Below are 12,618 nucleotides of genomic sequence, written 5' to 3'. Positions count from 1 at the left end.
CTACTGCGGTAAGAAAGGAGCCGCTACTTGAACCCTCTGAGCGGTTGGCATTCTGATGCTGTAGAGTACAGTTATCATATTTACTAGAACTGTGATATTTTGTGTGGGTGTTGTGTTCTCTGAAAGAAAACAAGGGAACACAGATTGGCGTTGTTTCTTGTTCTCGAACATGTTGCAGTTTGATCATAGATTTTATTAAAGCAGAATATTTGCTTGGTTTTAGTTTTAGTTTAGTTTTAATGCACATGAGTAGTGTGAGATGGCCATTGCGCATGTGTTGGTGGGAAAGGACATACGATTTCTCCTCAATCCTCCATTGAAATTTTGACTGGGAATGTATGTGTTTTTTTGTAGGTAGTAACTCGGGAGTAATGCAGAAATACAGGGGAAAGTTGTTTGGCATCTAACAATTGATTTCCAAAGTAGATCTCATCAACACTAATGAATTTGATTACTTCAACTTTTACAAGCCTTATTTTTTTTTTATTTAATGTTTTACAAGCTCAATGGATAATAATTAAAATAAAATATATAAGATAATTAAGCATCCAATTTAACATAATAACATTAGTTTGTTTAAATGTGTTCCACTTGGACGACTACCTACATTTCCGTCCTTCCTGCCATTAAATTAATGAACCATCAACAAGTTAAATATCAAACTATAATATTAGTATGCAATAACTGGTGTGTTTAGGTAGGAAGAATCGGTTTTTATCCTTCAATCTTGATATAAAATTAACTTACATTTTAACACTTTAATGGTGCCAACAAAATCAGTCCTCCTCATTAAATTTATTGCTAAATATAATGACAAATACTAAATTATGATATTATTATATGGCAAAAACTTGTGTGAGACGGTTCACGGGTTATATTTGTGATACAGATCTCTTATTTGGGTCACCCATGAAAAAATATTACTTTTTATGCTAAGAGTATTACTTTTTATTGTGAATATGAATAGGGTTGACCCGTCTCACGGATTATGATCTGTGAGACGGTGTCACATGAAACTCACTATTATTATATTTTAGGGATCCAAGAGAAAAATAATATTAAAATATTATTTTTTGTAAAGATAAAGATGGTAAATAATCTATGATATAAATATATATTATTATACAAACAAGATTTTATGATATTATTTGTATAAATGAATAACACAAAGGAAATATAGATAAAAAAAGTATTAGAATTTGTATTGAGATAGTTCTCGTGTGTGTGTGTATATATATATATATAAACTATAATAAATTTTATTTATTTATAAAAAATTATAAATATAAGTATAGTTGTATGATTATTTACCATCTTCATCTTTCTATAATATTTTTTGTTATTAAATTTTATATCCATTTTTGGTCCTTATAATTTAATAAATTAGTCGTGAGGACTACTTGCGTTGTATTGTTTAAATTTTAAGGATTAAAAATGTTACATATTTCGGGACCGAAATTGTTTCAGTAAAAAAGGTATCGAGGGTTAAAAGTGTCTTTTTCAAAAAAAAAAATTAGAGAAACTTAAGTAACAACACTAATCATAATCATATTATAATTTATAACTTTAATTTTTTTAATTATTATATTATTATTTCAAATTCAACTTTTTTATATAGAAAAATGAAATTAACGTTTTGGCACTGTCCATTTTATATACCAAAGTAAAATCGCGTTTCTTTGGGGTTAGTGTCGCTTGCATTCGGTCAGCACTGGATAGGATTGGATCGTATGCTACTGCAGAGGCGCCGCTCTTCTCTCTCCTCCAGCTCTGGTCGGGGACGCAGATCCGGCGCATTCGATTTGGTTATTTTCGCTTTTGCTTGTGATCTGTGTCTCAGTTTTCATTTTTCCTTGTAAATACATGCTGAAATTCGTAGATATAAAATTCAACTTTGGTCTGATGTGTAACCTGTAACTAAAGTCTATCGATTCCTTTGTTGTGTTGCGCTTTCAACATTCATAAGTTATGTTCATGTATGTATGTGGGTACTTGTTCCCCAATTTCAATCTCCTCTTGGTGGGTTTTTCAGTTAGTTTTCGCACTGCTTGAAAATTGCCATCTTCGGCCAGAAAATATGGTATTTTATAGACATATTGTCAGTGTACTTGCTGCTGAATCAATTGACTTACTATAGCACCATTGATTCGCTATTCAATGACATGAATTTTCATCCTCCAGAGGTTTCCTTTTTGGGATCTTTCAAGGTGATACTGACCATAAACAAATGACCGAGGTTCCAAAATTTTCCTATGATGCTGGGGTAGCCCTTGACCTTGAAGGTACGTCCCCGAGTCAACAAGTTTCCTCTTCTAACAAAGATGGAATGGACATAGATAGCGAGAGCACATATAGCTTTCTGAATGCTTCATCTGACATAAATAGTGTTAATAGTGAAGGCGAAACTGACTTCACTTGCCATAATGATTCATCCATTGATCATATTGAGTTCCACAAATGTACTGAACATGAGGGTCGAAGCCCAAAAACATGCACCATTGACAAGAATGATCATAGCCCTGGTGTGTCCAATGATAACCAGATTGAAACGGATGCTGAGGATGAGCACATGGCTGAAACACCTGAAGCTCCTTGCAGTGCTTCATCCGGATCAATTCAAGGGATAAATGATGAAGGTGGTGTATATATAGTGCCAAATCTTGGTGTGGAATTCCATTCTGAAGACCATGCATACAAGTGTTACAATAAATTTGCTCTCATGGAAGGTTTCAGCATACGGAAAGATTTTATAAATAGGAGTAAAGTTACAGGTTTAGTGGTATCGAGGAGGTATACCTGCCACAGGCAAGGCTATGGCTCTACCAAGCATGATTTGAACATGAATAAACCCCGGAAAGAGACTCGAACAGGTTGTCTGGCACATATGACAATTACACGTCAACCGAACGGAAAATATCGGGTCATTCATTTTGAGACAAATCACAATCATATATTTGTGACTCCACTCACAGCTCATTTATTACCCTCACAGAAAAGAATATCATTTGTTGAAGCTGTTGAGGCAGAATCAGCTGGTAATCTAGTGCCATACGGGGTTCCGAAACTAGGTATGGGTTTCGACTCAGAAGATCATGCTTATGAGTTCTATAATTCATATGCTGGACGAATGGGTTTCAGTGTTCGTAAGGATTATGTTAACAGGAGTAAAATTGACGGTACCGTGGCATCTAGAAGATATACATGTTTCCGAGAAGGCTATCGACAGAAAGACAAGAGAGGTTTCAAAGTGAAGAGACCTCGAAAGGAAACCAGAGTTGGGTGCATGGCGCAATTAGTCATTTCACGTCAAGCTGATGGAAGGTACCGTGCCACCCACTTTGAAGAACACCATAATCACGAACTTGTGTCTGCATGTAAAGTACGTATGCTAAGATCACAGAAGAGGGCGTCACAAACATTAGAACACAGTGCATCGGAGTGTTCTGGCATGCAACCAAAATCACCTACCAAATTGTTAGTAACTGGAATAGGGCCTCCAGACATTTCTAGTTGTGATCCCTTGGATCATGAGATGATTCTTACATCAAAACATGCAAGGTATGTAAAGCAAGAAGAAGCAGAAAGTATTCAGCGGTACTTTCAGACCAAGAAATTGAAAGAGCCTTCGTTTTCTTTCAGTATACAGCTTGATGTAGAAGAGCAAATGATTAATTTCTTTTGGGCTGATGAGAAAATGATGGTGGACTACGGTGATTTTGGCGATGTTGTTTGCTTTGATACAACCTACTGTTTGAACCGAGATCAGCGGCCTTTAGTACTGTTTTTAGGAACAAATAATAACAGGCAGGTGCTGGTTTTTGGTGTTGCATTTCTATTCGATGATACAGTGCAGTCTTTTAAGTGGCTATTCCGAACTTTCTTAAAATCAATGTCTGGAAGAAAACCTAAAACCATACTCACTGACCAAGGTTCTGTCATTTCTGAGGCAGTAGTCTCTGAGCTTCCTGATTCTCATCACCGCTTGTGCACATGGCAAGTATACCAGAACGCACTCAAACAACTTAGTGAAGTAGTAGCTAACTCAGATTCTTTTGCAAGCGATTTGTGTGGCTGCTTCTGTAATCCTGACAAAGAAGATTTTATTAGTTCTTGGAAAGGTTTACTGGATACCTACGGCCTCTGGGAAAACGAATGGTTGCACAGAAAATTCGAGTTACGTGAGAAGTGGGCTTTATCCTATGGTAAGCATGTCTTTTCAGCTGACATAGAAACTGTATTACTATCAGAGGATTCCATTACCAGCTTCAGAAAATACCTTAAACCCGAATCACATATTCTCCAATATGTCAAGCATTTTGGTAAAGTGGTGAATGACTGGCGTTACAAAGAATTGGAAGCTAATTATGATATGGGTCAGCAGATGCCTAAACTGATGGGTGACATCATAATGCTGAAGCAGGCGAGGGACCTATACACACCGGTGATTTTGAAATATTTCATCAAGAATACGAGAATTTTCTTAATCTTGTTATTAACCAATGTGTTGACTCTGTGTCCTCGGTGGAGTATAGAGTCTGTTCATATGGTCATGTTCGAGGATATGAGGTTTTATACACCGTGGAATATGATTCAGTTGTCTGCAGTTGCATGAAGTTTCAGTCTGTCGGGATTTTGTGCAGCCATGCATTGAAGGTTCTTGATTGCAGGAATGTGAAGATAGTTCCAAGTCAATATGTTTTGAAGCGATGGACTAGAGATGCGAGGGCTTGAACGAGTCTCTTTGCTGTTGTGGTTTAGCATGATTACTCAATTTGGCTGTTCAATGGCGAAGTGCTTGATTGTGTTTGTATTAACTAGTCAAGGATGGATCCAGGATTTTGGACACCCCAAAATTTGGATATTTAGGAAGAAATATATAAATTTTAATTTTTTTTCCATTTGGTCTTAAATGGTGTTCCGGCTGAATATATATTGCAGTAAATTTGAGAATCGCGATTTAGTTGTCTTAAAAAATAATAAAACTCATTGAGATATAATAGCACATCTTGAGTTATTGTATGTACAATCCTTGTGCACTCCAAATGGGAAAGAGGCATCCGAAGTCTATCTGTTCTCTCAAGTAATTATTATTTATGTATTGTTTGTGAGTTTTATTTCTCGTGCTGTTTTCGACATCAACTGAATTATTCCATCTTTAATCTTTATCGATAGAAAATCAATTTTTATAGACCTATCAATCGTATATTTACCTTAAGCTTGATATCATTCATATTGAATATTTTGAAATTCGATGGAACATTAATATGTTTGACCAACATTTATGTTAAAAATAAAAATATCTCTCTAGTTTAAATCAGCATATATAAAAACATTCACAATGAAAAACTTTATCCAAACCTCAACCATTTTTATTCTCGATAAAAAATTAGTTAAAACAAAAAAGCAACAAGACTTGTTTGTTTATATTGTGACACGGGCTATGCAAATTACATATGAAAACACTACCTAAGTACTATTTTTGAACTTGAGATGAGTGTAAGCTGAAGTTGATGGATGACTTTTAACTCAATAGGAATTCTTGGCTAGCCAGTCCCTCTTTAATCACATAGAGTAATTATTACTTACGTCGACTTAAAACAAAGCAAAATATAATGATCTTGAAATGAAAATGTAGCGGTTTAATTCTCATTTCTGATTTACCAATCCAACAAGTTGACCACACATGCTTGAATTGGGTAGTTAATTCATACAATTAAATAACGAAGAAAATTTTGACATTTTTATTGTTCACTATCAAGTCATCTCAAACACAGGAGAACTTGATCTAAACTCATACATTAAACTGGAAATCGGCGAATATAATGTTTAGACCTGTGAGATTCTGTCAAGCAATGGAGGAGAGAAGCCGATCAGAAACAGTTCAAATAGCCGGAAAAAAGAATCGTGCTTGAATCTTGACAGGCCCCATCTCAAATATTCAGTACGGATTAATGGATATGTAAGGCTCCAAATGTAGGAACTTTTATGGTTGTACTCAAGAAACTCGGAATGAGATACTTATAATGTTCATTCATATACCATAATCTTGAGCAAGAGAGGTACTTCTCTTGGATTTCTGATTTTTACCTCTTTTTTAATGCCCCCTGTGACCGAAAATCACCATTGACAACCGAAGATTGAGTGATGCCCACAAACCAGTTATCCAAAATCTCATGGAAGTGAATGCTTGGCTGGTCTCTGCTGGTGGTGATACTCTCTGAGATTCATTGTTCAGCTCGGAAATATGTCCAAGGGAATCCATTCCATCAGTTTTCCTAAATTTCCTCGAAGCTGTAATTTCATTGGTGGATTTCTGGTTGTGAAGGGCAATGAAAGGAGTCTCGAGTTTCTGCCGTTGACGAATCAGGATCAGTGGTTGACGAGAGGTTGGTTGAAAAATCGAGATCAGGGTCTCTCACGTGTCGGCGGAATCAAAACTGGGGATCTTACGAGTCCATTGTGTTTGAGGAATCTTATGAATGGGTGTTGGACAAGGAGATGGAATCAGGGCATCTACTTCTCTCATGGTGATGTTAAGAGCATCATTCAAAGTTTTACACACTCAATGCTTAGACAAGTCACGTTGGAACAAATTTTCATCCGATCGATCAAGAAGTTGACAAATCCAACACTTGTCAACCAATCTGCATGTCTCCAATTAACTTATCAACGCTCCAATTACCAACCTTAAGATCCAAGAAATAATGAAGAACTTTATATTGGACACCAGGTGCAGGGACATATCCGGGTATACCAAAATCTCATTGCTATAACATGCCGCGAATTCAACTGCAGCGAGAAATGTCACCAGTTGTCTTAATATATTCATGGCTACATACGATACACTTTGAGCAAGCAAAAAACTCATGCGTTGATCTGCCGCTCTCATTCATGTTTCTCATCTTATGCTTACTTCAATCAAGTCCAAACTAACTTGAACTTGGTGGCTGAAAGTAGTTTAGTCATCATGTCTGCTGGATTATCTATTGTAGATATTTTATCCATTGTGATTGTTTTTTGAGAAACCAAATCTCTCATGAAGTGCATTATATATCGATATGTTTCGTCCATTCATGATACACGTGATTTTTCATCAAATAGAGTACACTTTGGCTATCATAGTAGACTATTGTCTGAGCTAGTGGTATACCAAGCTCACCAACTAGTTCTTAAGTCAAATAGCATATTTCACAACTTTTGTTGTTGCGATGTACTCTAGCTCGTTGGTTGACAAAGCAACAATAGCTTAGAAGGTTGCTTGCCAACTGATAGCACATCCACAGAGTATTAACACATAACCAGTTAACGATCTTCTTCTATCAAGTTCTCCAGCAAAATCTGAATCGACAAATCCGACAATGCTTCCATAATTTTTTTTAGAATTCTCATAAGCTAAACCAACAATAATTTTTCCTTTCAAGTAATGCAGAATCCATTTCACTGCTTGCCAACGCCCTTTTTCCAGGATTTTCCATGTACCTGCTGACAACATAGACAATTTGAGAAATATCTGGTCTAGTACATACCGTGACATATATGAGGATCCCAACGGTATTTGCATAAGGGACACGAGACATTTGCTCCACTTCTTCCTTGGTGTTGGGTGACAATGCTTTCGAGAGTTTAAAATGAGTTGCTATGGAGTTGCAACAGGCTTTGCGTCTTGCATGCCAAAACGTTCCAACACCTTTTCAATGTATTTCTTTGTGAAAGAAACAGTGTGCATGATTTTATATATCAGTAGATCTCCATTCCCATAATCTTCTTCGCAGCTCCCAAATCCTTCATCTCAAACTCTATATTTAAATGCGCCTTCAATTTTTCAATTTGTGATATAAGTTTGTAAGCAATCAACATATCATCAACATATAAGAGTAGATATATGAGTATCTCATCCTTAAGTTTCTACATTTAAATGCAGTTATCATAGTCGCAATTTGAGTAATGATTTGATGCAATAAAAACCTCAAACTGCTTGTACCACTCTCTAGGAGACTATTTCAAGCATACAAAGATTTCTTCAACAGGCAACATGATTTTCTTTGCTTAGAAACTCAAATCTTTCTGGTGTTCATGTAGATTTATTCTTTTAGTTTGCTATGTAGAAAAACTTTTGGACATCTAGTGCTCAAGTTCCAAGTCAAAATATGCAAGAATTGCAAGAAGTGTACGAATTGTTTGTGTTTTTTGCCACTGGAGAGAATAACTTCATTGTAGTCAATCCCTTGTCTCTATGTAAAACCTTTTGCCACAAATCTTCCTTTGAATATGAAATCTTTCTACACCATGAATTCTTTTTTTTCTTTCGAAGATTCATTTACTTTCAACAATCTTTTGATTCTTCGATCTTTCAATAAAATCTCAAGTACGATTCTTGTCGAGTGATTCACTCTCCTCACTCATTGAATTAAATCCATTCAGAAGATTCATGCTGCAATTTCCTCTTGATAAGTTTGTGGTTCATCAAGACTAATGCTTTCAGCAACATTTAGTGCATAAGAGATTAGATCAACATAACAACTATAGCTTGAGGAGCTTTCACATTTTGTCTCATTTCTCTGTCTCTAGCTAACTGATAATCCTGCAGATTATTAGATTCCTCAATTTGGTGTAACATATTTTCATTTTGATCTTTGAAGATTTATGTTGTAGGCTCTACCTCAAACTCCACTTTCTTTGAGATTTCGGTATTTCCTTTTCAGGTGTCGACCTCTTTTTGTAATTTAAGCATTTCAGTTTCATTGAAACTCACCTCTACTTATGATGGATTTTCTTGTATCAGGATTTCACAACTTTTACCCTTTCACACCTTCAAGATATCCAACAGAAATGCATTTCTTGTCCTTGGTTCAAGCTTACCTTCATTTACCTAAGCATAATAGGACAATCAAATATTTTCAGATTATCATACTAGGCAGGAGAACCCGGCCACATCTCCTCAAGAGTCTTCAAATTTATTGCTAAAGATGGACATCTATTCATCAGGTAGCAAGCTGTGTTAACAGCTTCAGCCTAGAGCTCTTTTGTTTAAACCAACATTTGAGAAAATGAATTGTGTTCTGTAAGGACCATTTTATTAATCCGTTCTGCAAGACCATTTTGTTGTGGAGTATTTCTAACAGTAGTGTCTCATGATCCCATGATCCTTGTAGAAATTATCATAACCTCATCCACATAATTCCAACCCATTGTCAGTACTTAGGCGTTCGATTTGTTTTTCAGTCTTAATTTGCCTTTTGTTTTTCATTGTTTGAATTTGACAAAAACTTCATATTTATGCTTCAGGATGTATATCCAATCTTCCTTGATTTAAATATATAGTGTTTACAGAAGTCAAATTTTCCGGTATTTTGACCACAAAACAGGCTTTGCTCTTACTAGTTCTGCCATGAATTTTTCATTGATACGGCTCCAAGCCTGCATATGTCATACTTCGTCGACATCAAAATCAAACATTTATGAAAACAACAATAGACCTAGTAACTTTGCTTCCCTCCAGCATAGAGATTTTATTAAATTTCTTTTCTTTCATAACAATTAGGGTACCTTTTGAAACTTTTATGACTCCCACCTTCTCCCTTTGAAAGTATACCGGTTATGGTCAAGCATAACCAAGGATATCAGTTTTTCTTCAACTCTGGAACATGTCTGACATCTGTCAAAGTTTTCAAGATGCCCTCGAACCTTTTTTATCTTTATTGTGCCTTTACCAATAATTTTACAGGCTTTGTTGTCACCTAAGAGGACCTTGGCCCCATCCAAGGATTGATAGGTTACAAACAAATCTTTATAGGGACAATGCTATATGAGAAGCTTGAACCAATGATCCATTCATCACCTGAGTCGTGTTCGGAAATTATAAGAACATTTGTATTGTCATTTGCTACTGCTGCATTTCTAGAATCACAAGTCATTTATTTTCCAGTGCCTTTGCACTCTGGACAATCTCTTCTAAGATGCCCTTCTTTGTTACAGTGTTAGCACTTGAATTTTCTAGGTTTGAATTTATATTTAGGCCTATACTTGCTTCTTCCACGATCTTGATTTCTTTTTTCCATACTGTCTCTTTCAAACAAACTTTCTACCGATCCATCCATTTTATTTTCTGATACTTTTTTCTTAAACTCCTTTGAATTTAACGTCGCTTTGACATTTTTTATAGTAAGAGTTTCACGTCCGCACATCATAGTATCGATGAAGTTTTTATAGGAGTTTGGCAAAGAGTATAGTAGAATAATGATTTGGTTTTCGTCCTCTATTAAACATTTATACTTTTTAGACCAAGAATAATTTTGTTAAAATATTGAGATTTCTTTTGATGGACTTTACCCCTTGTATTTGAAGAGTGTAAATCTTTACTTCAAATATAGTCGATTGGTGAGTGACTTCGTCATATACAAGCTCTTTATTTTCGACCATAATTTTGCTGTTGTATCTTGTGAAGACCCAAAATTTTAATTCTTAAATATACATATGAATTTGGATCAAGACGATGTTGGTTCCTCTAGACATATATACTCAAATATAGGAACAATTATACTTACCATGATATTTTTCTATCAGCAACATAATTATCAGCAGAAAATAGGTTAATATAAGAATACATTTACACAATTGGCTTGTGCTTGTTAGAGTAAAATCATGGTGACAAGTTGTTTTCCTATATATTACTCATTAAATAGTCATACGAGTTGGAGTCAAGAAGACAATGGATCCCCATAGAATATATGCTCATATTCCCATGTTACATACCGAATTAGATATGAAATGCACTAAATTGTGTCAATATGTGACATAACTGACCTATATTGTGCCAAAAAATTATTTTCTTTGTAGCATGTGCTTGTCAGACAAAAATCATAATAAGAAGTTGTTTTCAAAGATACTATTCATTAAATAGTCATATGAGTTTGGGTCAATAAGACGATGGATTCTCTCAGAATATATTCTCATATCCCCATGTTAAGTACCAAATTAGATACAAAATGTATTGAAATTGTGTTAATATGTGCCTGAATTGACCTATTTTGTGCCAAAAATTACGTTCCTTGTGGCGTGTGCTTGTTAGATCAAAATCATGGTAAGAAAGTGTTTTCCTATATATTACTCATTAAATAGTCATATGCTTGGATCAAGAGGATGATAGATCCCCTCATAATATATGTTCATTTTTCCATGTTATGTACCAAACTAGATATAAAATATACCTGAATTTTGTTAATATGGGCTAGAATTGACATATTCAATGCCCAGAATTATGTTCCTTGTGGCTTGTTAAATAAAAATCACGGTATAATTTGTTTTCATATATATTACTAATTAAATAACCATATGAGTTTGAGTCTAGAAGATGATGGTTCCTCATAATATATGCTCATATTCCTATGTTATATACCAAATTTGATATGAAATATTTTGAAATTGTGTTACTATGTGCCAGAATTGACCTATTATGTCAGGTCCAAAATATGTTGACGTAATCCAACTGCATGCAAATATAGGAAAAATGAAAAATGACTAATTAAATGGTTTTAATTGCATGAATTAATGATGATGTTCATTATTACATGTTTAAAATAGTATTTTATATTAGAATGCATAAAACTGTGTTTAAAAGTTATTCGAGACGCAATCGAGGAATGCAGACCGGGGACCATATGAGATAAAATATCTCCTCCTCTCGTCTCCTCAAATTCGTCCTCACCTGTATCAATCAAGTCTAGTGAGTCTAAAGACTCAACATGTATAAACTAAGAATAGCAAGTAGTACATAATAAAGCCACATGCGTTTTAAAGTAGCACATACATATTTAAACTTTGAGCATACTTACATAAGCATAGAAGTGCCATCAACTCATAAACATTTTCATAAACGTCCTTGCATCGTACATACTTAAACATGCATAATCATCATCATTTTGTGTAGAGATATGTTTCCAAGAAAGTGACTCATACAAATTGCGGCTGATCAGACTAAACCACAGTACTGGGCTGGTATAGATGTCCACTACCACAAAAATAGGAGTCATGATGGCCACGGATTCTAGCTGCAGTTAGGGTGTGTTTAGGAGACCTAAAGAGGCTGTAGGATGGTTCAAGGGGGGACTGCATGATTCTAGGTTTGAAGGGATAGGGGATCACATGAGGCTTGGGGAAGCCGCGCACGCCTGGAGGACGGGTTTGGGGGTGAGCCTTCTAGGTCTTTTAGGCTCAATCCAGTAGCTTCCCTAGGGTTTGGTCATGGTCCGAGGAGGGTTAGCTAAGTGCTGGATAGGATGGTTAGTGACTTGGGCTAAAGGGTGCATGGTTAGGATGGTTAAGGTTTTCGAAAAATAGGGGCTAAAGTTTAGTAGCTGATTTTAGGCTTATCCAATAGTTTAATGGGCTTGAATTGAGTTGTATATAGTTAGTTTGGTGTTAATAAGCTTTGGTTCAAATTTGGGAAAGTTTGATTAAGTTTCTAGTCTATACGAGTCAAAATGAGACGTATGGCTAAGTTTTAAAACGAATTGGGAAATTAGTTGAGAAATTTAAGTTTACATCTAAGAAATATTTATGTGCATATTTTAAGGTGTTATGTTAAGTTTGGAATGATTTGGGTCGTCGTTTTAAGGTTTA

At 35.3% G+C, this 12,618-nt stretch overlaps 1 protein-coding gene across 1 annotated transcript; it reads left to right on the top strand.

Moving 5' to 3' along the window:
* The first annotated feature begins 1,749 nt into the window (after positions 1 to 1,749).
* On the top strand, positions 1,750 to 5,032 carry LOC140836247 (protein FAR1-RELATED SEQUENCE 5-like). Its single transcript, XM_073201624.1, is given in 3 exon segments — positions 1,750 to 2,080; positions 2,182 to 4,451; positions 4,454 to 5,032. Coding segments are annotated over 2 exon segments (2,502 nt in total). The 5' UTR covers positions 1,750 to 2,080; positions 2,182 to 2,227; the 3' UTR covers positions 4,732 to 5,032.
* Positions 5,033 to 12,618: the final 7,586 nt, after the last annotated feature.

The sequence above is a fragment of the Primulina eburnea genome, chromosome 7 (genome assembly GCF_022965805.1).
Source record: "Primulina eburnea isolate SZY01 chromosome 7, ASM2296580v1, whole genome shotgun sequence".
In the NCBI taxonomy this organism is placed as follows: Eukaryota; Viridiplantae; Streptophyta; class Magnoliopsida; order Lamiales; family Gesneriaceae; genus Primulina; species Primulina eburnea.
Note: the sequence above shows the minus strand (reverse complement) of the source record. Positions and strands in the feature narration are given on the sequence as shown.